The 27,838-nt window shown below is 39.6% G+C and overlaps 2 protein-coding genes across 2 annotated transcripts; one reads left to right on the plus strand and one right to left on the minus strand.

Annotated features, from left to right (window-relative positions):
- Positions 1-693: 693 nt before the first annotated feature.
- On the plus strand, positions 694-13,385 carry sack1fb (scaffolding CK1 anchoring protein Fb). The gene is made up of 5 exons (XM_085276076.1): positions 694-1,330; positions 8,034-8,201; positions 9,299-9,420; positions 10,545-11,269; positions 11,418-13,385. Exons 1-5 carry the CDS (start codon positions 854-856, stop codon positions 11,456-11,458), a joined length of 1,533 nt encoding a protein of 510 aa, XP_085132202.1. The 5' UTR covers positions 694-853; the 3' UTR covers positions 11,459-13,385.
- Positions 13,386-15,233: 1,848 nt separating this feature from the next.
- Positions 15,234-27,792, minus strand: cyth4b (cytohesin 4b). Its single transcript, XM_085276077.1, has 13 exons — positions 27,644-27,792; positions 25,147-25,229; positions 24,604-24,668; positions 22,854-22,920; positions 21,948-22,066; positions 21,675-21,755; positions 20,015-20,127; positions 19,610-19,758; positions 18,978-19,089; positions 18,671-18,747; positions 18,080-18,151; positions 17,819-17,973; positions 15,234-16,233 (listed from the first exon to the last, which is right to left on the minus strand). The coding sequence occupies exons 1-13, from the start codon at positions 27,660-27,662 to the stop codon at positions 16,128-16,130; spliced, it is 1,218 nt and encodes a 405-aa protein (XP_085132203.1). The 5' UTR covers positions 27,663-27,792; the 3' UTR covers positions 15,234-16,127.
- Between the last annotated feature and the right edge of the window lie 46 nt (positions 27,793-27,838).

The raw sequence follows: 27,838 nt of genomic DNA on the forward strand, positions 1-27,838 counted from the left end.
TATTGTGTGTCATGTCCCATATACTAATAATAAAGCAGATCTGTATTTCAGTATTCGGTTGTGACCAGAGTATTTTAAGAACAACACAAATGTGTTTTAGACATTCTCAAAATAGCCCCTAGAAGTTGTTTCACTTTATTTAGGGCATATGACACTGCTTATCTTGTTTGGCCCACATATAAAGTGCGTGTTTGTTCGGTTTATTACCTGGGCTGACCTTATCAAGGCTGCTAAGAAAGAAAAGAAAACTCCCAATAGCTTCAGAGTACGTGTTTCTATAGCTCTCGGGACAAACGTGTGCTGCATTCAATGTCTGTGTGTAATTTGGTCAATCTGACTGAAAGCAGAAATCTTTTCAAATCAAATCAAATCAAATCACTTTTTATTGTCACATCACATGTGCAGGCACACTGGCACAGCACATGCGAGTGAAATTCTTGTGTGCGAGCCCCACAAGCAACAGAGATGTGCAAACACAACAACACAAACGAGCAAAATACAAGAATTCATCCTCACTTTTAAATTTAAAAATGTATATTATTAATCATATTCATTTCTAAGACTCTCTGGATGTGTTTTGGCATGATTTGGGCCTCCACAATGAAAATTCCAAAACGAAAGTTACACAAAGGTTTTCACAGACGTTAACGCCCATTGCAGTGCGTCGTCTTCGTCATTCCAATGGCAAGTGAAGAGTCCAAAGTCTCGGCTCAATCTCGGTGAGAATTCCGGTCAGGTGAGAAAAGTTTCCCAGTTTTATTGTAGTCTACCTGTATGTAGGTGTCACTCAGCAAACCCTGCTCGGGGTTAAGAAAGCTTCTGACCTTTATTGGTGCTAACCGCGAAAGCCACCATGGCCGAATCCCAGCTCACGGTGATGGAGGACGGGCGCATAGGAGTCAAAGTCCCGGAGACCAAGCCGGAGTTTTACTATAGTGAAGAGCAGCGAACCGCTGTAGAACTGCTGCTGAAGGAGGGCGATGGCGCCTTCAAAACAAGACTTAAAGAGGACAATACGAAGGACTTTCTGTCTGCCAGGGAAGTCAAGCTATTAACGAACACTTTCAGACCGTACGACTCAGGGGATGACAGCAAGGCATCCACCTCCGGGTCGGAGCAGGGCGCCACCGGCACCGATGCGGATTCAGGGGTCCACTCCACCTACTGGCCCCAGATGTCGGACACAGAGGTGCCGCCGCTGGATATCGGGTGGCCCAGCGGGGCTTATTTCAAAGGGGTGACCCGGGTTTCTGTGCACACACACCCGCCCAAAGACAACGGACCGCACATTAAGGAGGTGGTGCGACGGCTCATCCAAGAGGCTAGCAAGGTGAGGAGTGTGGGTCCGATTCAACCCGTTTAAAAGTTTATGGCTAATAACGGGCATCCTTATAAATTCATAACGATCATAGTCTTATGTCAGTCTATGATAGTACTTTAAATACAACCAGTAACATGGGCAATACTAAAAATGTGGAGTACATTTACGACAATTAATCACATTTCTGCTAATAGGTAGTTAGTCGGTAAAGATTAATTGCCTGTTAGAAGACGAGTGTCCAATGCTGCAAGTTTTGGTATCGATCAGATACCAGAATTTGGTAAGCCACAGGGCTGATCAATACTTGAACATTGAACATGTAGCGAAGAGCAATGTATAATTATGAGAGATGTCAGTTTTTTGGTTCTGTTTTAGATCTGGAAAAAGGAAAAAGAGGCAAGCAGGTTCAGAATGCAGAGCTCAAAAGGCTAGTTTGGTTATGGTTGTAGACATGATTTATTTTTTCTTTTAGTTAGTTTTTTCTTTTAAAAAGATAATTTGGCTTGCAAACTATGATCATACGAAAATACCCAAATGAGACTGAGAATAGGTGGAGGGCGGGAATAGTGCAGGTGATTGTTTGCTGTGATTGGCAGTAGCTAATGCAAAATTGACATTAATAATACATACACAAACATAGGTGGGTAGTAACTGTGTAACAAATGGATCCAGGGTGCTCTAACAACCTCCAGCACTTGTGTATGTTTTTCATCAGATAGACTGCAGGAATTTGTTCTAGTTAAACAGGCTCTGTGTGGGAAACTTTAAAGCTTTTATTTAAAATGAGGGCTCAGAATCATGAAACTCAAGCCCGGTAAAGAAATGTGAAACCACTTTCCACGCTCTTTTTTTTGTAGTGTGATAAAACTACAAGGCTGCTGCTCTTTGCAGTGTCCCGTAGATCTAGCTCCACAGGGGTCAGGGAGGGGGGAACACCAGTTTGAGTGATTAATAGCTCCTCACATAGCAACTAAAGGCTTGAAGTGGGTCTTTAAATGTGAGTTGGTGATAGTCATGTTTACTCATAGGGTGCCGGATCTACGCTGAGTCATCTGTTCCGTGCTCAGTCTACAATGCAGTGACAGGCTTTGCTGTGCACTCGCTTCCTTAGTATTTCTCTTTAAAAGTGGGTCAGGGAGGGCTGCAGGAACATGTCACATAATCACCCTGGGTTTTGTGACTTGTGCAACTTTTCTCAGCTTTTCTTTGAAATTCCCGGTCTTTCCTTTTCACAACACCCCTTTCCTTCTTCCTGGGTACAGATCAGGTAGTGGAGGTAGTAAAAACAGGATCTCTGGCTCTTAACAGAATGACACACTACCTTGTTTCCTGGTTGCCCTGCCTACTGTTCTTTCATTTGATAAAGTAAGACATTGTTTAGTAGTTCACTCCCCCTTTTCACAATTTGCCATACCGAGACCTTTGGGTGTTTTCCAAACTTGGCAGATGAAGAAGACAAACAGTTAAACAGTAGGTGCTTTAGGATTGGTGTACATGAGCAAAAAGTACATAAAAAAGACAAGCAAAAATAACACTCAAGATAACACATGTTGACCAACCAGTTCTTCAGATACTAACTTGTTTGCATGTGAACAGTGATTTAGTTTTTGGTTTTTATTTGTTTTAGTGATTCTTTCATTTTTCTTTCTGATGGGATGAAAGAAAAATGAAAACATACACAAGTGCTGGAGGTTGTTTGATTCCTAACTGTCCTCAAGTCTCAGCCTGTATCTCTGCTGTTGAGCTTTCAGGTTGGCTCAGCATTTTTCTGTAGTGAGACCATGAGTGGAAACACCAGGCCTTTTCTGTGTAACAGAGGAACATTTGTTGCAGATTTAAAGATACATTTTTTCCATGACTTTGCTTTTCAAGGACGACGAAACAGTCAAATAATAAACATTTCCATACTCTCCACCTCTGCCTTGCACGTAACATGTCCATTCATGTTTGAAAGGACCGTGTCTTGTTTTTTGCCCTCCCTTGGGCTGTGTGGACTTTACATAAAACTTGTGGTTTAGTATGGTGCCTTTATGTGTTTTTCTCATAAATCTGACTCAACAGGGATTATGTTGTACTGATTTATTCAGAGGCAGAATCAGAATTGGGTTTAATGGCCAAGTTTGTGTACACATGCAAGAAATTAGGCTCCACTTTTTTTCTTGCTCTCAGTGTAAACAGAACAGGCAGGGCAGACAACAGCAACGTGACACAGGCATATTCATATATGCTGAATAAATTATGGAATAACGGCTATTGTATAATATACACGCAGATGTCTGGTTGCTTTGGTATACAGTGTTCTGTAGCACCTACAAGGGGGCAGGAGTTGGAACAGGTTGTGTACAGGGTGTGATGGGTCTGCAACTGAGGATTTGCAGGATCTAGTGTAGACCTACATTGATGGTATTGTCCACTGACCTGTTTGACTGGAAAGCAAACTGCAGAAGGTCGATTCCACTAGTTGACCTTCTGCAGATTGTGATGTCCTGCAGGTATGTTAACACCAGGGTGACAGCTCTACAGCATTTAACCAAGTTATAGGGGGTTTCTTGGAGACAGCGATGACTGGAGTGCTTGAAACAGCAGGGGACTGCATATAGCTCCAGGGATCTGTTTAAGGTCAGTGTAAAGATGGGGGCTAGCTGGTCAGTGCAGACTTTGAGGCCAGAGGGAGACGCACAGTTTAGGGCTGGTGCCCTTCTGGTCTCATGAGTTGGTCAGGTGTTAGAAAGGATGGGTGAGGGGCTGGCACGGGGGAGTTGGTTGTGTGATGTGGCGGGAGAGGGTGAAGGGTGTAAAGGCAGGATTGTTACACCTGAATAAACACATGCAGGTTCCCTGTCATCTGTAGTTGGTGGTATCCTGGAGACCCACACCGACACAAGGTCATTGGCTGAAACCTGTGTTTGTTTTTTCTGTATATCATGTTCACGTCGATATAAATGTGAAATGTACATGGTGTAATTATTTAGCCTTTTTTTCAATGAACTGTTAGTAGTTGGGTTTTTTTCTATTGTGGCACTCTGTCTTCCTTCTTTGTGTTTGAGTGTGTGCATTTTTCCTCCATTGAATTAAAATATGTTTAATGGGACAGTACCATTATAAAATAATAATGTATTCACTTTTCAGATGTTACTGATACTTACTCAACGTCATTTTTTTATTTTGCTCACTTCATCCAAATAGTGCACAGATGACAAAATCAGCTTCACAAATGTTCTTTACCAAAACAAGTTTTATCCGATAAGGGGAATATCATTTTCTGTTTTAATTATGGCCTAACAAGAAAATATTTTTTGAAAGGAAATTGTCCTTTTGATAACTGAGATCAAAGGTAAAACTTTATTGCAATCCTAAAATTAGTTTTAAAGTGTTTCGACACACTTCTGCAAACCATGATATGTACAACAATCACAATGTGTAATACGTCAAGGACTTTTATTGTGAAAAGAACTAACACAAACAAGAGGAAACCAGCAAATCTAAGGACCCCAAAGCGCTTTACACTACATTCAGTCATTCACCCATTCACACACACATTCACACACTGGTGGTGGCAAGCTACATTGTAGCCACAGCTGCCCTATTAGGGAAACTACCATCGAGAACATCTCTAAAAAAACAATTTTTGCTAGAAAATTATGAGTGTTGTGTAATGTGTCCCTTTTTTCTGTTTGTTCTGTCTCCTGTGTGACAGCAACACTGTTCAAGTCTGCTTGCTACTAACCAGTTACCCACAACCCTCCACCATCTTCAACTGGAGTTTTTGTTAATCCACAATATGAGAAACTCGGCTTAGAGACGGCTGGTCCTTGTATTCTTTGTTGTTAAAGAGTATATGGGGAGAGCATGATTTATTAATCTACTTAAGAAGGTTTACATGCTCCTCCTTTCACAAGCACAGAAAAGTCAGGGTTGGATAAACACTGAGCACTCTGAAGCCGGAGCTCACAGTGATTATACTTGCACATACACAGACTTCAGTATTTTGGCTATGTTTTACATAAAAAGACACACTTTAATGATTGCTATGCAGATGTTAGGTGGCCTTTTGGTAACACCTTATGCATCATAGGATGCATCATAGGAATTTAGCCTAAGAAAGACATTTCCAAATTGTGTTGAGCACAAAGCAATTAATTGTCTTAAGTGTCTTTTTCACTTTGATTCCTAGCTCAGCCTTAAGAATATGAATATATCTGTAAGCACAATGTCAGATTAAGTCACTGTGTCAACAGTTCATGCTGTGACCTGTCAGAGAAGATAATGCCCTCTGCACAGTATGCTAACTAGTTACAGCTTGTCGCCTAAACTATGTGGGCTGTATGTAAATATTAAGCTGCCAAGAATTTCACTGTCACACCCGCAACAACAACAACAACAATAAACACACAGTTAGTCCTGTCTTCATTAGGGGTGGGTTTTTATAATCGATTCATTGATTAAAATCGATTATGGCTTGGATAACGTAAAATCGATTAATTAAAATCCTGAATCGATTTTTTTAATATAAATTTATTTTGCCCGAAATGCCAGAATCTCTGGTGACATCTCACAAAATTTCAAGAACCACCAAACAGCTAAGACAGTAAATGAGAGCAGGAACACGGATTCTGCACAAAGACTTAAACACACAGCACGACCCGCGGATCAGAATCATTTAGATGTCGCCTTTCTCACCCGACGGCACGGACACGGTCGGGGCTGAAAGCCGACAGCTCACTGATTCTGATCTGTCGGCGGGTCTGCGCTTTGTGTTCACGCCCTTTATGCGCTGATTCTAAAGCTGTTAGTTTGATCTCTTTCCAAACAATATTGACCGAACCAGCAGCAAAAGAAGATTCACATAAACATCGTCATGAATTCACTCTGACTTTTACTGTTTTGCTTCCACCGCGATGCACAGCTCTCTCTCTCTGTCTCTCTGTCTCTCTCTCTCGCCCTCTCTCTCTCGCTGTCTCTCTCTCTCTCTGTCTCTCTCTCGCCCTCTCTCTCTCTCTGTGTACTTCAAGAACAGTTTCCCTTTCTTCATTATTCGCTTGCTTGTTACGCACAAGTCTACCGTTGTTTACAGCGCTGTCGGCCGCTGTTTTTTTCCCTTTTACATTCTTCCGAAAAGAAAACCTCATTTCTGCTGTTCAATACTGAACAAATTTAAACTTTTTAAAATTATTCAAAATGCAAAACGCTTAGCCATGTCTCTAATAAAACCGCTGTAACTTCAGAGGTAATGTTCATATGTTGATTAATGGTTTTCTTTCGTTTTTGATGTACTGCAGAATATTTTTATAAAATCCCAGGCCAGGAAAACCACCTTCATGTTTTTCTGTGTTTTATCTTCAGCTACTTTGACACAAAGGCATCTGCTGTGATGCTCACACCTTTGATAAAGTCTTGCGTGTGTCAGCTTCCTTTTTATTGATACAAAAATATGTAAATGTACTGATCTGAATTATAATATTTCTGACTGTCAAAATTTCCCAGATTTAAATCGAATCGAATCGAATTAAATCGAATCGTGGATCGAATCGATTCGGGACCTTGTGAATCAGAATTGAATCGATTCTAGAAATCAGTGACGATACCCAGCCCTAGTCTTCATAGTCCTTTGCAGGCAACGTAAACCAAAAGATTTATATATCATGTCAAATGAATCAGTTGAAACAATTGCAAGGCAGTAGTAACCCCAATGCCCTCAGTGTAAAATGTTAATGGACACAATAATGAACATGGCACATAACAACAACATGTGACCATTGAATGTTGCTTGAAAACCATTAGAGAAACATAGAAACATTGTGCTATTAATAAATCCACTGGTCAGCTTGTTTTGTCTCTAAAACTATTTCCAGTTGAGGCGCACTCTGTCGCTGTGGGCAAACATGACAGGACGTGTTGAAGAACAAGACTTTTGTGATTCTGTACTAGTCACAAGGTGGTTTAGAGGATAGGTGTTCTGCCAGGATGTACCTCCTCGACTAATTCCAGCGTACTCACAGAACAGAAAGAGCTTTATGGGTCAGTGACAGACCTAAATTCCCCAGATGATCTTATTTTGTTGTTACAAGATTTTATCTGTGTGATCTGTCAGTCTGAGTGGAACACAGCCGGAGGATAACACAGTGGCTTCCCCCACTCTTATTGGACTAGCAGCTAAGACTCTTTCATAAGGCCCAGCAGTGCCTTCAATGTTGGTGTATTAACAGGTGGCAAAGTGCTTCAGCTAGACAGATTAGCTTCACCTCATGGTTCCTTTGTTAGGTTTGTTGGAGTCATTCTGCCCTCAAGCAATGTACTGATTTTTGTCCCATCCTCCTATAGAGAGGTAACATGGAGGAGTAGCTGACAGTGAACTTAAGCTGAGATTCAGGTTTCTCAAATGTTGCAACATTTTTTTTTCTCTCTGTGTTGCTGACTTGTTGGTGCACCTTTGTTTCTGCCAAGGGGTTATTAATTTAAAGTGCTGTAAGGGGTTAAAAGAACGTGTGGCAGTCCATAACACAAAGAGACAGACAAATGTTCATGCTCACATTCACTCCTATAGCCAATTTAGAATCATCAGTTATCCTGACATACTTTGGAGAGTACTCCACACAGTCACGGGGAGAACCACCAATCTCCACACTGAAATGCCCCAGCCGGCCGGCCTTGGAATTGAACTCAGGCCCTTCGGGTGCTGGATATAAAATACTAATGCTTATTTCTCCTGCAGGTGATCGCCATAGTAATGGACATCCTCACAGACATCCACATCCTACAGGACCTGATGGATGCAGCGTCACGTCGCATGGTGCCTGTTTACATTTTGTTGGATCAGCAAGGTGTGCCGCACTTCTTGGACATGTGCTCCAGGCTGCAGATTGGCTCACAACACCTTCGGGTAAGACTATACTTTTAGACAGTATATCAGCGACGCAGAGAAAAATAATAACCTCATAATCTGAGCTTATTTTAAAGAGTTGCGTCTTCTAGTGTAGGTTCAGTTATTCAGAGGGTCATGGATTGTTTTATTGGTTTGTTTGTAACAGCACTATTGTTGCTTTTTTTGCTTGATTTTTTCTGGATAAATTAACTCAATAATTTGGTTCAACTCAATAATTCATGTCACAACCAATAACCGTTGTCAAATATTGCCTAAACTGAAAGGGCAGTCTTGTAATCCCACTTTACTTTGATATAAATGATGGCGACATCACAGAAAAATCAGATTTCATCACTGATGCAGAATTTTAAAGTGCATCAGTGCCGTCATTAAATAGTTAACTTTGTGAACGCAGGTACAAAATAACACACATCCTAGTAATGAAATGACCAAATCTGACATGCTATTTTCACCACTGTATTAAAGCAGTTATACATAGAAGTGTCCCATTAGTTAAATTATTAATTGTTTCCACTTATGTCTTGAACTCACACAAAATCAGTAACAGAATTGGAAAGGACACCTATTATAGAGCAATCAAGTGTATCCTTCTCCTCCATATTTAGCTGTAGGAGATTTTGGGGTTCAGGTGTAGCCAGGAGTTATCTCGAGAATGCACTTCGTTCAAGACGTAACTGGTTTCATGTGCTGATCAATAATTACTGTGTGATTATAAATGAAGATAAAATTTAAAAAGCTAACAAAAGGCTAAATCGTCACTCCCCAGTGGTTTTAAAATTAACTTTCAGCTGATGTGGCTCAATTGTCCTCTTCAGCTGATTGTATATCTGGATGTGGCCCAAGACCATCAAACTTGATTGGTCAAAAGTAGTAAAACGACTTGCTTAAAGATTGGACGATTGAATCAGTTGCTAGGATTGCTGAGCCACATATTTCGTAGGCAGCCAGTAGGAGGTTTGGGTGGACTGATTTTTAAGAGTATGGCTGTAAAAATCAAACTATGTGTTGCTTCCATCAAAAAGATTGTTAAACTGCCTGCGTCTTGACATTGTTGGTTATGTTCTCATCCTCATCCTGACCCTGTGTCGTTGCAGAACATCAGAGCCAGAACGCTTCAGGGAACTGGTTTCAATTTGTCGTTTGGCAGGCTGCCTGGTTCACTCTGTAATAAATACATGCTGGTAGATGGGGACAAAGTTGTGTTCGGTTCCTACAGGTGAGGAGGAAATATTGTGCAAAATGTTCCATTAAACGTAATAATCTGAGTTTAAGTAATTTTATCTGCCGCTGTGTATAAGATTAGAGACTGATAACTTGGGTTCCTTTTGTCAAATGATGTGAGTGAAAGACTCAGACTGTCTCTGAATACTTTCATCATTCTTGGATATAATTCTTCACTTTCTCTTTTAAGAGAGCAATAATCACTCTGATGCCATTTGTGTGTTAATTCTATTTTAAGACTTACTGTAAAGACATGCTTGTGTCTCTTAATTGGCAGTTGTAGCAGCATTCTTGTAACCATGCACGCTTAACATTTTAGTGGCTTCATTGTGCCATGACGTGCACTGAGTCATGTCGTACTGCATTAAAGTCTAACAAAGCACCAAGTGTAGCGCGATCTGGTCAGAAGAGACATGCAGCTAGATAAGTGGATAAGCAGGTGTTTATCCACTTATCTGAATACGGTTGATTTACTTTTGATTGTGTATACACACACACACACACACACACACACACACACACACACACACACACACATACACACACACACACACACACACACCTATCCTTCTATCTATCTATCTATCTATCTATCTATCTATCTATCTATCTATCTATCTATCTATCTATCCAGCCAGCCAACCTAACTTGTCTGTCTTTGAGCTGTGATTCATGCCTCTGTAGATTATCTGCTGTGCTATTGTTCAGGCTGGTCTTTTCTAGCCTGAGTACAAAATGTAGCTTTCGTTTTATGACAGCCTCCATCAATAGCTCTGCTAAATTCTGTGTAGGATTGAGACATTAATTATTCTGTTTGTGTTTGGACTTTTGTAGATGATCTCTATAGGCAGCTTGTTATGCTAGCATGGGTGACCTCATTTTAGGGGAGTACATTTAGCGGTTGTTTAAATATTTTAACCTGGACAAAAAAGGTCATCAACTAACTTTGTTCTGGTAGCATGCTAATGATACTGCTAATGCTTTTAATCAGAAAAATGATGATCAAAGCCATAGGAATGTGGTTGTAGTCTGTTTGATACCTGCTTACTGTGCTAGAGACACGAAGATTTTCCATAGAGAATATGCTCGTTCCTAACTGTTAATGCTGTGTCCTCCCAGCTTCTCCTGGTGCACGTCTCGCATGGACCGAAACATGATCACTGTGATGACGGGACAGCCAGTCGACTTCTTTGACCGGGACTTCCGTGAGCTGTATGCCATCTCTGAGAAAATGAACCTCTACAAAGAGTTTCACGTCAGCCCTCCTGCTGCCCAGGTGGCCTCCACAGTTCGCTCTAAACCGAGTACCAAACGCCCGCCATTAGCAGCAACCACATCCCGCTTCCAGGTTAGCTTAGGGGATTCACGGAATAATGAAATCCAGGTCCCAGCACACAAATATTACAACCCTAAATACGCACTAGCGTTTGGGGATACTCCCCGTCCAACAGGATCTCTGCGCGAACCCAAGAGGGGTTCAGGTCTGGCTGAGGTTCCCGAGGAGGCAGATTCGGGGAGCCCACGGTTGGCCAGCAGCGAGAAGATGGATCGATTGAGTCCGCTGCCGGCAGAATCCCCAGGCGAAAGCTTCAAGAGGACAAATGGAGTCAAGTCAGACATAAAAAGCCGTCCCACACTAAGGCAGAGACTTTTTAAGAGGAAATCTCAGAATAAACTTCCTGTTAACACAGAACCTGTACCCCCAGAAACTAAACAGGATGAGGAGAATGAGGATAACTGCGAAGTGGTTGTGTTATCTCCATCCAAAGTTAGTAAGAAGCCGTCTAGACTGGGACGGAAGTCAATGTCTCAGCAAACTGTCAATGCCTCACATGACAATATGAGTAAGTCACGAATATTAGCTTGTATATGAAGATTTAATCTGCAATGAACACATTTTAATCCAATGAATTATAACCTGTAATCTAACCTGAGTGATGTGAAGAGGTTGAGGGTAATGTAATCATTTCTCTATTTTCTTTTTCCTGACAGGTTTAAAAAGTCAACATAAAGGAAGGTGTAAAGTGAGCTGAAGCTGCCCATCTCCACAGAAGACAAAATGACTTTAGTCACATGAACATTAACATCACGTTTGATTGTGCTGAAGAATTTTACCCAGCGTCTCACAGAGAGACAAGATAAAATCATTTTGTTGTTTGGTGCCAAATGTACAATAAATGCGTTTTAAGTTTTATATGATATGTTAGAATGCAGATTGGGTTAATAAGAGATTTTGTTATGAGCACTTTCATCGTGTTTTGCTTTGAACACTGTTAGCTTCCAGGTTCTTCTCTTCTGGACACTGAATGTACAGTTTTAAGGTGGATCAACGTGAGAAGCCTGTCTGTCAAAGAGTGAAAGAAATCATCTAAGCTGTCAAAAGTTGTCTTTACATTCCAAATGTAACACAGCGGGAAATTTAAATCCCACCAGATGTGGGGCTATTTGTCACTCTTAACCACACACATTCACCTCAGCCATGCACTACGAAGCGAGTTTAGCATAACCATGGTGTCTTTCCATTACATCCACTTACCCTTAAATCAGTAACCAAGATATGCTTTCACATGAACGTTTGCATGAAGGTGTTGGTGCTGACAGCATCTCACCAATCAGATGGATAAGTAATGGCAACACAGTTAAGCACATGATAGAGGCTCAAAGCAGCACAGCTGCTACAGACAAAGCAGCAGTGTGATCATGTGTTAAATGAAAAGCTGTGTGCAGTAGTTCAGTATTAAATGTTCTGTATGGACGTTTGTGTGCTTGAAATAGTTCAGTGTGAGTGGAAGAGAGCTGCAGTATTAATAAAGTTTAGCCTGTTTGAATCAAGGAAGGAAAACTGGCACCAGTGTGAGTTAACATACAAGTATCACAGCTCTCATTAGGTTAGTCTGAATAAATAAATATAAAATCAGAAGTCAAACTCAGACTTTGACTACATGCAGCGTCCACTACAAATAGGAAGCACAGTAAAATAGTTGTGAAAATGTTTGCAGCCAACAAAAAACAATCAAAAAACCCCCAAGGAATAAAGTTTTGTTTAATAATCTATATTTCTTACTGCGTTTTGGGGAAACAGAAAAACTTCAGACACTCCTACAGTCCATGCACAGACGCTCCACAGGATCTTCCAGGAATGGATATGGAATAAATTGGTCAGAAAGCGGTGATTTCATAGCTGTAATAAGCTCTAATCCAGCTGCAAGTTAGGTTAGGTTACTATGGCAGTATACCCCAATAAGAAGAGAAGCGTTTTCATAGTACAGAAAACCCAGGATGGACACTGAACCTATGAAATCCTGCTTCACAATGCAGGCCACAGTTCAGATTGATAGCCACTCATGGTCAGCCCAAAGCAGGATATTATTAGACAGTGAATGAGTTTAGGCCCGGATTACAGTTTAAATATTATACTACTTACATACTTTTTGTTTCATGTTGCAACTCTATAATAAATATTGCCTTTTATTCAGTTCTAGAAGTGAGGAAATTGTCATGTAAAAACAAATTGCAGCAATACAGAAAAAGCATAAAAATGTTCATAAGTAAAAGTCTCTGAACAGGCATAAATTTGAGTGCAGCTCCCTCTAGTGGTGATGCGCAGGTACTAGTCTATAATTTGTCCTTTCAAAGTCTCAACCGTGAAATAATTGCCAGAAAATTGTTTTTTATTTTTTTGCAAATGCAGAAAAATGAGTGTTTATTGAGCCTTTTGAAAAAAAATAAAAACATTTCCATACAATATTTTTGCTACATCTGCAATTGCAGTTTATGACTTATAAATGATGCAGAAGTTTGAAAAACTCACAAAAAGTCATCTACAAAATATGATACACTTGCTACAGGGTTAGGATGAGGGGCAAAAACTAGTGACTGTATTACATAAACCGTCCGCTGGGTGCCGCCATTGCTTCTCCCTCTGGTTCTCTTATCGGTTAGCGTTTGCTAACCACTCGGAAAGAAAAAGAGGAACCACAGGCCTGATGACAAACTCGGGGCTGAGTTGAGGGTAGTGTGAGGGAGGTTAGGCTCGGGCTGGGGGTGGGAGGGTTGATGGTTGGTGTAACACTAAAAGCAGTAAAACAGGAAGTCAAGGCTGCAGCAGGAAGAGGTGTTCTCACACACTTTGTGTTGCCAGTGCACAAGGATGAAAATACATTGTTTCCTGTCACTTGCATATTCATGCTTCCTTTAAAGCCCTTCGTGTTTATTTGTTTTCAACAGACATTTAGACACTTCAGTCCATTCAGGTGTGCAGATTTAGAGTACTGCTTTTGTGCATTTTGCCTTGAGCACGAGGCTGATGTTCATAGTTTGATGTAAACATAAATGTTTGATTTACTCAATACAAAGATTGAAGGGATGCACGTTATCATAACCATAACAACAAGTGTAAATATGACGTTCTGTATATTCATCATGTTATCTCAATTACTGATGAAGCAGTAACCATTAATTGTTGAGTTTTCTGCTATCATTAATGATCAGAATTAAAGACAAACTAATGATCATAATCACACCAAAATTCATTCCTGTCATTACTTAGCCTGCACTGTGAACCGAAGCCTTGGCTATGAAGTCAAAATGCACCTGTTGGTTTAAGCATATGAGTACAACACAAATAATATTATGTTGTAAACATAATAAACATTTCCACATTCTATAGGTATAATCTATATGTTAGCTTTTAATGATAAGTTTTAAGTACTAATCTGAATTGTTTCCAGTTTTACTCTGGACTATGATGCTCACAGACGATGCTGTGATCTGAAAGTGAGCGTAGGGAGCAGGTGGAATGGTAAATTTTTATATAACACCTTAATACTCAAAGCACTTTATACAACATGCCTTATTCACCCACTTTTTCATATGCTTAAGTTCTGGCTGTCTAACATTCATGCATATTCATACTCTGATGAATGCATCAGAGAGCAACTTTCAGTATCTTGCACAAGGATGCTTTGACATGCATACTGGAGCAGCCAGGGGTACTATTAGCAGATGACCTGCTTTACTTCCTGAGCTACAGCCACCCCAGAGCGAACCTGGTTGTATGCTGTGCAGAAAAAAGAAATGAAAGTCAGCAGACGTGAGACAGAATATGTGTGTGTGAGAAGACCTGGTGTAACAGTGAAGCTGCAAGGAGAAGCTGTAATGAAGAGAACAGGTTTAAATGCATTGGGTTGACCATTCAAATCAATGGACAGTGCCCAAGATAGGTGAAGAAGAGCGTGTAGGCAGGGTGGAATGGGTGGAGACAAGTGTCAGGGGTCATTTATGAAAGAAATATAGCAGCAAGGATGAGTCGGTCACTCTGAAGCCAAGCTGGAGGTGGAAGAAATGAAGCTGTAAAAGAGCTTCGCTGGGAGTGACCAGGATGGACTAGATTAGAAATGAGCACATCAGAGGGACAGCTCATCTTGAGCAGTTTGGAGACAAAGTTAGAGGCATGGCTGAGAGGAAAAAAGTCTAAACAATTGATAGAATAGCTGCATGTTACAGGAGAGTCATTTACAAGTTTTATGGTTGTGAATCATCAAGCTTGTTCCTCATGATTTTTTTTTTAAATCTGGGCCATGAAAAAGGATGGTTTTGACAAAATTCTCACACACACAAGCCTGCCACATCAAACCACAGAGGTGGTTTTAGGTGCTTCACCCAAGGATGTAAACCAAACATATCAGCATACAAAATAAATATGAGGAAGTAAGGTGTGGCTGAATGGTTTCAGTGCGTATTCAACCGAAAACACAGCTGTCAAGATCAAAGCATGAAAACAAAATCCTCCTTTTTAATACAAACGCATCGATAAACACTTTTTTTTTATTAAATAATCATTTCGTGAGAGCATAAAAAATAAAGTACTTACAGTGATCAAACATATGCAGTATACAGACTGACACAAAACACAATGAATGGTTAAATGATTTCAATTTACACAGTAAATTTGTTACAAAGCGGATATAAAATGCATGTTCCTATTGCACTGTCCTTTCAATTTACATGACAAAAACATATTAACATGCATTTGATGTGACTGTATAAGATCCAAACAACTGAAAAACATATTTACATACGTGAAAATGATTCTGTACAAACTAGACACTTCAACAGGTCACTGAGATAACACCATACCCACCAATGGATTTGCAGTAAAACTTAAAGCTGTCCACCAGAGAGAAATAAAATCACCCTATAAATGTCCGCTTCTGAGCACTATGAGAACTGAGTAAGACGCTGTGCCCTACGCGCGCCTTTTAATAGCATTCAAGGAACTGCTGAGACATCACATGTTTAATTTTTCTTCCTTAGCTGAGATACTTGGTTAGGTGAAAATCAAACCAAAAGAATCATCTTCTCACTGCAGAGAGGAAAACAAGTGCAGTAAACACACACACTGTCAAATGTGTTAACCTAAACCGAGATATCTCCTCGTGTGGGCCCAGAGAATTTGTTGCCAAGCGCTCCTTTGCCCGCCGTGCTGATGCCATGAACAACACAAATGAGTCATTTTTTCACCCCTGACACTGTGTTTCTCAGTCTATGAAAGGAGAAGTGGAAAGGGAAGTCTCTTTTTTAGTCTAAACCACCACCGTCAGTGTGTTTCTGAAGCCTCCATTGCCCTTTTGTTGCAGGGTGGTTAAAATGATTTTCAAAAGAAATTACAATCCACAGTGCACGGTGGAGTGAGCTGAACATTCACGAGGTCGGATCCTGCTCTCCTGAGTCCTGGGGAGTTTGGTGTATCACCTTTTTCTTACGGACTGAGACCAAGTCGTAGAACGGATCCTTGGTGATACTTGCCCTATTTGAAGATAGAAAAAAGGCTGACATTAGCTTATAAGGAGGTTAACAAAAGCTTATATAACAATATACAGTTAAATAACAATACATAACTATGTATTGCTCTTGGCTTATTGAAGAACATATTTTCCATAGGCATTCGGATTAATCCTGGTATAGGCAGAAGTTTATTGTTTCATTGGTTTAAAGCAGTGTCCTCAGTGCTAATGCTGCTGTTCCAAAATGCACCAGGGTGCTGATTTCAAACTAAAGCTACATGAGTCAGACATAAAACGCTGGCACTAGTGAACAAAGACATGCATCTTCCATTAGAGAGACTCTCTCTGAAACTGCTGAAAACCAAAATATAGCTAAAAGAAGAGTCAGCAACAAGCATGACTGCAACCAAGTACTAGTGGTTAGAGTGGGAGACTGATCCAAATACCAGCAGAACTTTATAATAATGTCTATTTAGCGTTATTGAGGTATAAGCAAGTGCTTAATACATCAGTTATACATCATTGTTCCTCTTTAGTATGCCATTTATGAATATAGCTTTATTACTATGAGTAATGATTATGATTATTACTGGGAATAATAGCTGTACATAGTTACATGGTGTAACAATAACACATGGATAAATAAACAAATCTGTAATGACATACTAAGGAGGAGTAAAGATATATAAATGACGAATTAAGCACTTGCTAATATCTTACTTACACCTTACAAATGCTTAATATTGAGACATTTTAACAAAGTGCTATGAAAACTGTCTGAAACATTTAATGTTGACTGTCAAATCTATTTTATTTACAGCCTACATGAATACATGAAAAGCTGAAAAAGTGTGATTTCTTATCTTAATTATTATGAGAATTAAAAATCACAGTGACCTTATTGGTCGTTAAAATGTGTTCAGTTCAGAAATTGGTGATGATTCATCTCATAAGTCATACTGCACTCCTCTTGCCTACATAAGCTGCCTTCAGTGTTGCTCTTAGTATCGGCAATAGTGGCTCTCCCCATATGGAAAAGATATATATAAATCTTATAAAGTTTGTATCTGTCTTGTGTGAAACTTGTATGAAAAGCATATAAGTGTGAAAACAGATATAAGATCCCTTGAAAAATTATATAATGAAACTTGTATGTTTTGGATACTTACTAAAACAATGCATGAAAGTAATGCGAAAGTGGCCACTTTCATGAGTAAATCATGTAAGCCTTATATGATTTACTCATGAAAGTGGCCACTTTCATGAGTAATCACATATACGTTTTTACTATTTCTTTTCCATATGGGTCTAGATACTTGGTGTCAGATCAATAACAAAACTTCGCAGTATTGCACAGCATTGATACTAATCCTTTGTGTGCTTGTGTTGTACTTGCAGCGCTGCCTCTAAATAACCAGGAACCAAATGTGTGTTTTATCAACAACTTTGTTAGCAAATAATGAGATAAGACTGGCTGTTTTGTGAACATCCGGCGTGAATAGCATATTAAGCTTCATTGACCTAATTGAAAGAAGTGCGTGTAAGTGTGTGTGTGTGTGTGTGTGTGTGTGTGTGTGTGTGTGTGTGTGTGTGTGTGTGTGGTCTGACCTGATGGCCTCAATCCAGGAATCTCTCTCTTCTGCGCTGGAGGCACAGATTGTGTAGGACTGGTGTTTCCCCTCCACCACCCTGCCATCCGTCTCTGTCTTACATGCTTTGATCTTCTGCCCTCGACTGTTGGGGTTGTACAGCTCCAGACAGTACTACACGATGCAAGACCATCAACATGAAAGTCACTCTTAGAAACTATCAGTTTATCAACTTGCAGAATGTGTTTGTGTTCTGCTTGAACAGCTGACAAGATCTTACCGGTTTACGAGGGTAATGCACTTCTCTAACACAGAGATTCTCCAGGGGGATGATGCCTCGGGGCTCTTTATCCTACAGGCAGATCCAAAAGACATTTATTGATGAGTCAGGTGGGTAAAAAAACAAAAAAAAATGTAGAGATGAGAATAAAAAAAATGTTACCAATGTCAGAAAAAAAGGGAAGCAGAAAAGATAGGGATAGATACCTGATATAAGATTATTAAGTGACACTTTTACCGGAAATAACATCACATTTTGGTTTTCAAAGCCTGAGTAACACCACGTAACTCACTGAGAATTTGGTCAATCTTCAAAGGTTAAAGACATTAATGTGTCATTTTTATCTGTAACATTAGGCAAGAAAAAAAAGCCACGTAATAAAACATGGGCGTTTTCAGCACAACCGTCTCTATGGTTACGTTCCAGTTAGGTTTTCATAACTACAACTTCGACGTCAGTGATATGTAAAAAAAAACTGATTAAACCCTACCACCTATGATGCCATTCACCTGATTCATCAAAAGAGCTTAGCAACAGCTAGAGAAGGACAAATATACAGTGACAGCATGATGAGTTTGACAGAGGCCTTACAGTGGTGTACTCGAAGTAGTAGAGGCAGTTGTCTGTCAGAATGAACCATCGCCTCTTCCACGTCTTAACTCGACCTCCTAAAATAGAGAGACAACAAAAATGTGGGCTGTTGGTTGGGGATATTATGTCACTTACGTGCAAGCACACATGAGAATCTTCCAGTATTGGGTCATTCTCTCCGTGCTTCCTCTGTACTTTCCTGTTTGTGTAGCAAATTACTAAGATGTGATGCCACACAGCAGGGCAAAGCACGCTTAACATAAAAAAAAGTCCACTGTTTAAGCATGTTTTCTGGGTGGGATTTTACCAAGTTTGAGGAGCCATCCTTCTCTGTCGGGGTTGAAGAAGGTGTGAGTCAGATCATTCCCATCGTCCTCTGGGATTTTGAAGGGCTCGTTGCGTATGCTCTCGTACAGTTTCTGTGCGTAGAGAGAGTGAAATGAAATGCAACCATTAAATGAATTGCAGGTGAATATAAAATATGATCCTGAGCCTCCTGTAACCCGCTGACGGCCTCGACTGACCTGTGGGTGGAAGATTGGCATGAGAGAACCTGGATGTTTTCATGTCTGTGTGTGTTTCAGTTCCACATTAGTGGCGACTATGAAATACAGGTATTACTTTCTCGAGGAGGAAAGGAACTGTGTGGTTTTACTTTTTGTTACAAATACTGTAATAAATAATATTATTGTTAGCTTCTGTTTCATTTTGACGTTTACCAGTCAATGACTTAAAAAAAAACTTTTAACACAATCTCTTCTTGTTCACCTTCCTCTTATTATTCACAATATGAGCTAGCCGTTTCTTTTACATCACTAGGGAGCTGAAAATGTGTGGTGAATGTATGCAGAGGCTAAAATGTTAGCTGTGTGTCCATTTAGGTAATTGCTTCTTGGCGTCTACGTGGGCGCTGTGATTGTGTTTTTGAGAGGTTCTCACCGACAGCAGATCATTGGGTAGGTCCTCTCCATTGTTGATGCCTCTGTTCATGGAGATGAAACGCTCCAGAGTGGTTTTGTCCTTCACGTTGGGGTTGTGAAGGCTCGTGTTCAACATGATGATGGCAAAAGACAGGATGTAGCACGTGTCTGGGGTTAAGAGGAAGATGCACACGCACACAAAGAATAAGAGGAAGCCTGAACCAGTGTTTCACATATGCATTTTTGGTACTGAATAGAGAAATACAGAATTAGTGACAAGGAGAAAGCACAAAAAAAAGTAGAAAGGAAGACGTGAATATCAAAAATACAAAGATGGTGTGGTAATTTTAAAAAAAAAACCTCCGCTCTCTCACACACAGTCTCAAACAGGAAGTATGAATATAGAATGCATATTGAAGCCCACCAGTTGACTGGAAGACATCGAGGTTGCAGTCGCAGTAGCGGGTGGCGAAGGCCTCCATCATACGGTCAATCTTCTGAGCTTCACCAGGCAGACGGAAACTCCACAGAAACTGTCTGTCACATACACACCGCAAAGGCAGAACACCTCAGTATGTTAACAATACACGTGAAGCTGTTTATCAGCAAGTAGACAGGAGACGCACTGTCTGTCTGTAGCAAGTCTCAAAGTCTGGACTTTATAGCTGCTTTTTGTGCTGAAGGACTGATTAACAGCAGATCGGTCAGTGTGACCTGTGGTGGAGTCATCTATACAGCATGTTAACATCAGCATACAAGGACAGGAAATGTTACATTTAATGTGAGAATCAAGTTTGGCTGTTCTGCTTGTGAAATTCTGACAAATTTCATCTTCAACACTTGGGTTGGAATTGCTTGGTCATCAGGGAAAGTTATTAATATACTCTAATTTTGCCAAGTTTGGTCATTATGAGTTGTGGCCATATGGGAAGGGCTCGTTACATGAGTTCAGAGAAGTGCTCTCCATCAAAATAGCTGTATGAAAATATAGTTTCACATTTGCATTGGTTATGTCCTCTTTTTAGGTTCATTTTACATGTCAGTTAAGTTTGTGTCATGGGTGCCTTTATACAGTCAGGCATTGAAGTAGATCAAATAACTAAAGGAATCAAGTCATTCACTGGCTTCTCCATGTGTCTGTGCCCTGCAAATAACACAGTAAGAACTCATTTCAGATGTATTGTATCTTTAGAACAATGTGGTTTAGAGCGGACCTGTGTCAGAAATAGCTGCTGTAAAATGAAAGGGTGAGACTCTAAGCACCGTGGTTCTTATTTCTCCTTTACTTTTTGTTTTAAAATTATTTGTCAGTTCCTTTTCAAGGTGAATTTTACTTGATCCTAACAAGGTCAAGGAAAGGAGGGATAACCAGACAGGATAACCCCGATGACATCACTGTTACTGTGCAACATTAGGTAGATTTTCTTTTTGACTTCTCAAAATGCCTGGAAGCATAATAAACAACAGTAAATAACTGTTTCCATCCTGAGTATTTATCACCAGGATGACTAACCTTATACATTTTTTTTGTTTTGGATAAAGGACATTTTAATTTGCTACACAATCTTAACATTTTTGATCTATACCCTTTTCTTTGGAAATCAAAATTTTACAAATATTTTTGGAATACTTTTTTTCCTCCATACCACCGTCGTCATTTGCAATCTAAATCTGCCTGTCTCTGTAGCAAAAGGTTTGGAGTAATTTTACTGCTCCTGATACCTCTGAGTGAACATTGGGCCTGTCCACACTGTGAACAAGTTATATATAGCTGCTTGTCTGATAACAGTTACAGTTTAGTGACTGTGGAAAGACTTTCTGATTACATATTACTCTTTTTCTCTGTTTTTGCTCATAAATAAGTGCAAATATTACAATGTAGGTACATTTAAACTTCAATTATGCCCTTCTATGGCCTTTTGTCTTTGTTTAGCAGTTAAAAGGTCAAGTCTGCAAGTCTACATTTAGTCAGGTTCCTATTGGTGTTATCCATTATACTATTACATATGTGTATGCAAACATCCTTGTAAAATGATCATGAAGAAAAATTGTGTTTATGACACAGCAGATGAAGAGGGGCTGACCTGAGAGCCTGGACCAGGTTGAGGTCGGAGAACTCGTGCAGCTCCACAAAAGCCTTCAGGGTCTGAAGGTGGAGTTCTTCCCTGTGGGGCGGAGTGTGAGGGAAAAGGCATGAAACAAAAGAAAAGTTTTCACCTTTTCCATACAAGACCTATCCTAACTTATCCTGTGTTTTAGCCTCCTCACGCTCTGATTCTACACCTTTTCATTTCCTTCACTCCCATCCTCATTGCCTCCCTTCTACTGCCGTCTGCACACTCCCTGGCCTCACTCACCTTTCTCCAAGGAATTCTCCAATGGCTGTCTTGTTGAGTCCTTCTTCCTTGTAGAGAAACTCAGCGATGGATTGAGCACTTCCATCCAGCAGCTTAATCTCCAACAAGTAGTTGATTCCCTGCAAGCAAGCGGATCATTTCACAGAAGTTCACATTTGGGCTCTATTTGTCCTCACCACTAAAACTGCACAGGTAAGGAGAATTTTTAGCTTCTGACATAGCACTTAAAATATGCACAGGAACACATGCGCTGCCTGCTGTGGCTAATGTGTGCTACTTTCACAATGATCTCATCTCATGCTGGTAAAACACAGCAAGTTCACAGCATCTGTAATCCTAATTCCTTAAATTCAGTTATCTCTTCCTCTTTCTCCTCGATACTGTGCTTGAAGAGGAAAACAATGTTTAGCATTTAGTTATTGCCTGCATGCAGCTACATGCTGCCTTAATTCTCTTCTGTGTAATCCAACGTTGATTACACATTGATTGTCATGTTTATATTACTTTAGACTGCCTATGGTTCAAAGTGGAACACTGTTATATAAGTGTGTCAAGTTATATTAAGTTGTAGTAAAGTTAAGCTAAACAAAAAAGAAAGTAAACCATGACAAGAATTATTCATTGTATCAGTAGTTGCAAACATTTGCACGCACAGCAGTCATAACTTTGACCTCCAAGCAAAACCACAGAAACTCTGGTGTGGGCCAGGGTGTCTGTTCTGTTCACAGACACGGCGGCCCCTTCAGTATGACACACATGAAAGTTAATACAAGCTGCTGTGCTGGAGGAAGGTGCTCAGCTGCAAAAGCTCAGACAGCGAAATGCAAAAAGGCTTTTTTGTTTGTTTGTTTTTTAATTCTTCATAACAAATGGTTATTCCTTGTCGAGTATGTTGATCCAGCTTACCTTTTTAGGGTCCATGTTGAATTTCTTCTTCCCATTTGCAAATTGTTTGTTTTTCTCTATTGCTTTGCTGAAAAATCAACAATAATGAGAAAAATGTCAGTCGTGGACAAAAGTCTTACACTTGTTCTTTTTCATTTTCTTTGCACACATGCTCGGTGCAAAACAACTGCACAGGATTGCATGTGTAGCCTTCTTGAAGGACATTTGAATGTTGGCTGTCTTTTTTTCCATTCTTTATCAAGATGATCCCAAACTGCTTTAATAATGTTGAGGTCCAGCCTCAGTGGAGGCCAATTCATGAATGATAGTGCTTCATTGTATATTTTGTCTATCCAGGTTTGTTTTACTGCACTGTCAGTTTGTTGGGATAATACACTTTCCAGATGGTATTGCATGGTGGATCAAAACCTGACAATACTTTTCTGCATTCATAATTCCTGCAGTTTTGAAAAGAATCCGTCACCCCTGTCTGAAATGCAGTCCTAAACCAGGTCAGAGCCTCCACTATAGCCGTAGAGACTCATTGTTGTGCCTCCTTTCTTATTTCCCGCATACATACTGACATTCAAACTTTAACCATGACCATGACCTGTTTTCACTGATTTTCAGTCCAGGTCTTTTCTCCTAGTCTCCCTTCCTTAAGAATGACTTCTTGACAGACACGCCTCCACAGAGACCATTTCTGAAGCAGCTTCACCAAAGAGTAGATAGTCGGTGTAGTCGATGTGTCAGTTGTGTTGTTTTTTTCCTATTTCTTAAGGACATGACAGTACTGTCATCTGCTGTAGATTGTCTTTCAGGCCTCAACTTCCTCTTTTTTCCTCGACTTTTTCAGTTTCCTCAAATTGCTTTAAGGATATGATGCATGCCATGCCGAGATCGTGACAGATGGCCGCCCCTCCCTGAGCCTGGTTCTTCCAGAGATTTATTCCTATTAAAAGGGAATTTTTCCTTCACACTGTTGCCAAGTGCTTGCTCATAGAAGGTTCCCTGATTGTTGGGGTTCTCTTTGTATCATCTTATGGTCTTTACCTTACAATATAAAACACCTTGAGGCAACAGTTGTTGTGATTTTGCACTTTAAAGATAGAATAGAATAGAATTGAACTGAATTGAATTGAGATATGCCATGCTGTTGATGGGACAGGACAGAGAATAAGTGAAAAAGCAGCCAATTTCTAATGAAAAACTTTAAAAGACTTCAGAAAGCTCGGAGAACCACTGCAAAAGTTTGGCTCTTTGGAAGCAAAATATGACTAAATTACACCTGCCTCAAGCCTTTTGCACAGTACTGTAAAATTAACATCATTAGTCCATAATTATTTTTTTGGAAGTTGCACAATATGGCACATTTGATGCAATATATACATCCGAGACTCATTGGTTGCAACAGGTTTCATGCATCTCATTCTATTGACTATCAGCCTAGTTTGGATCAGTGATTGTAATTAGGGGGGAAGTGTTGCATAATTTTGCCCACAACTGTGAAACAAAAAACTGTTTTCTCATCAAAAAAAATAGCTAATCAATATGTTATAAGTGGAAAACTCTTTTCAAGTGTTAGTAATCATTGGAAGAAGAGAAACTTGTTTGAAAGGCACTGTGTCACTGAGTCATGTAAGACATTTACATGTTTTTTGTCAGTGGCATTGTGTAGGTGTTCTAAATACACGACAAAGAAACCTCCGTGCATGATGCAGGTGTAGGGTTTTTCCCATTTTGCACAAAAAAACAAAAAGAGTCTACTTACTTTTCTTCTGCAGACTCAAAACTGAGTATTTCTGCCATCACATTGTCTATCTCCATTTTTAACTTCTGGAAAAGACAGAGAGAAAGAAAAGTATTTTATATTGTTTAAAAAAACGTGAAAAACACAAAAACACAAAAATAAGTGCAATGATTGTATAAACTTTTTTTTATAAGAGTGCCATATTGATGGAAGATCACCCAGGGGCCCCAATCCTTCTCACCTTTTTTTTTTTTGAAACATTATGCTTCTTTTTTCACATTTTATTTTTTTTAATAATGCAAGAATTGTTGTTATGGTGATCAGGTGTTCAAAATTAACCTGCTTTTCATTTACACATGGAGTAAAATAACATAAAGATCTGCTGAAGATGCATCTCAGGTTCATTTGAAACTGGTGCTGCTACCATGAGGTGAAAAGACAAATGACACTTTATTAATTCTGTCTGTGGTGGTGGGAGCGAGGGGCCATATAAAATCTGCCCTAGGGCTGTTATTGGCCCCTGGACTGGACCTTGGACATGCCTGGTATATGTATACAGGTTACCTGGATATCATCCAGAAGGTCTTTTTTATATGTCTTGATGGTTTTGATCTCCATCTTCTCTTCTGGTGTAAAATCTGAGGAAACTAAACATACAGTGGAACAATATAATTCCAGCAATTCCAACAACAAGTTCTTCAAATACAACAATATCTACTGTAAAACAAATGTGCAGAACGGAGCTGTTCTTGAATAATTTGAATGATAATTTTCATATTGAAAATGTGGAGTATATTTAAAAACAACCACAACACAGGGAAGATGGCTTCTCTGGAAGATATGTGAGACAGGTGCTGTGGTTTTTTCATGAATGATTTCTGTCACCACAAAACAGTACTGTGAATATTTTTCTCGAAAACAGAGACACTCGCAAATCCATGATGAGTTTTCTCATATTTCCATTCCATTAAACAGAAACAGAGCCATAGCATGACTTGTGTTTTTTTTTAATGATCATTAATTCTAAGGAAGAAAATAGTATTTGGAAATTTGCTCGGTTATAGATAATATTTTACCGTATTATGATTTTAGATTCAATTATCAGTTGCATGTGGTCATTGCGTCACAGGGGTTAGTTATCTTAATGACCCAGAGTTTCCTTCATCTTCACATTGTAGTGATAGACTGTTTTCCACTGGGGAAACTTGAGGGCCCCTTTTAGAGCAGCCCCCACACTTTTGCGCTTTGTCTGCACCTGTAGGAGAATTTCCAAACCAGGCTCTGGAGGAGAAAAAAGGCGCCTCCACTGGAAACAGCTGCTTCTGACTGTCTTTCAAATACCTCTGGGTATGGATCAGTACTGATCAGTTTTAAACTCAAACATGGCCATCAGTTTGCCATATAAACACACGTAATAAACAGCAAATCAACAACCACATTCATTTGCCTCACTCCTGTTCCATGTTACAAACTTGAATGTGACAGAAACATGAAGAAGCTGTGGCCAGCTTAGGCGGGGGTTATACTTTCTCACAGTCACAACTGTACGAGGGTCCTCTTGGGACTGAACAGCCCTTTTCCTACGCCCACAACTGAGCATAATTGAAACATTACTGCAAAGCCTCAGAAACAAAAAAGAGGCACCATTACTCTTACCATTTCTATAAATGTTCATGCCAACTCACAACTCTCTGCTGTAGAAACATGTCTAATGATAGCCAGTGTCACCCGCCTTCACATATTCAAGGGCCAGTGTTAATATCAAGGTAAGGTCAATTTTTAGTAAGGCGCAATTTATTTTTTTTTTTAATTCTTTGTGCACTTTGAATTTTGTCTTTGTGGCTTTATTTGTAGCAGTGTCAGTTTGCAAAGCAGCTCCATTGCAGCTCACCGAAGTTGCATCATCTTAAAACAGCACTGACCTCCTGTTTGGCTTAAAAATGAATCATTAACGAAAGCGTCATACCATTTGGTGGTTTACCCAACATCCTCTCTCGGCAAATTCCATTTAATTTTCTCTGTATTTGTGTTTTACATGGATAAAGACAAAATTAAACACCTGTTCTTTAGATTTTAGAAAATGAAGAGACGTAACTTTAAAAAAACAACAACAACAGCAAAGCAACATATTTTTATCATCAGCATAGATGATGAGATGTTATGATAAGCAAAGCAAAGTGTATGCACTCTGGTTCCTCAGCAGCATTCAGGCCATACTGACCTTTTTTTTTTTTTTACATTGATCCTTTGAGAAAATAAATATTTTTTAGAATATTTAAAGCTAAAAGACTGCTAACTGCCAATACTTCCTGTAGAGATATGTTGTTTGCTGTTAATGATGTGACCACAGCGCTTCCACTTCCCCACCCTTCCTTTACACATCTTGTGCAACAAAGCTGACAGGCTTAAATCATTGGAGCCTTTGTTTAGGTAATTTAGATACCGAATTACCAATCTGAAAAATAACCGCTGACTTTAAGTTACGTTTTTAAGTAGTTTAGGCATCTTTGCAACTTCCTTTTTAATGTTACAGTCGGTGATGTGCATGTGAATGTGAGTCTCTTCCCCATTTCAGCTGCTAAGACCCACAATGTATGACCACAAGGTTAAACAGTGAGAAGTGGTATATGCTGAAGTGTACAACCATCACTAAAACGTTCCACCAGCTATTCTCAGCATGCATTGAAGGTTTGCACCAGTAATAGCAGTATTTATTTCTAATGATTTGTCTTCAAATTACAGCTGTTTAGTTAGAAACATGACAGTGTGAAACTTGAAGCTTCCCTATAAAACAGCTGGGTAACTTTTTAAGATCCAATTCATGTCATAAGGTCAAGCGTCTTTATAATAAGAGTATCACACATCAGGAGTATACTAAAAGACAATTATGAAGGTAAATTGCATGAAAGAGCCTTTTAATTTTAAATATCCAGTGACAGTCTCTGAAAATCACACCTACATTTAAATATCAATAATTTAAACGATCCCGTTCTCTGTAAATATGAACTAAATAAATACATATTAAAATCAGTAATAAAAAGGCAACTAAACCAAGTCTTACCCATTTGGCAATCAGTCATTTATATCCAAGGATAGAGGGGAAAAGAATCAGTACAAAAACAGCTAAACAAAGTCGATGTATCAAGGTACGCAGGCTGCCTTGGCACACAGTGAATTAACAGCTGAATGAAGTGGATGCTGTCTTTCAACTCCACCTCTTCCCCATCTGTCACAATACCACTCATACACGAGACCG

The sequence above is a fragment of the Mchenga conophoros genome, linkage group LG6 (genome assembly GCF_057382185.1).
Source record: "Mchenga conophoros isolate Kocher_MC1m ecotype Shallow Benthic linkage group LG6, M_conophoros_male_GT1.1, whole genome shotgun sequence".
Taxonomy (NCBI): Eukaryota; Metazoa; Chordata; class Actinopteri; order Cichliformes; family Cichlidae; genus Mchenga; species Mchenga conophoros.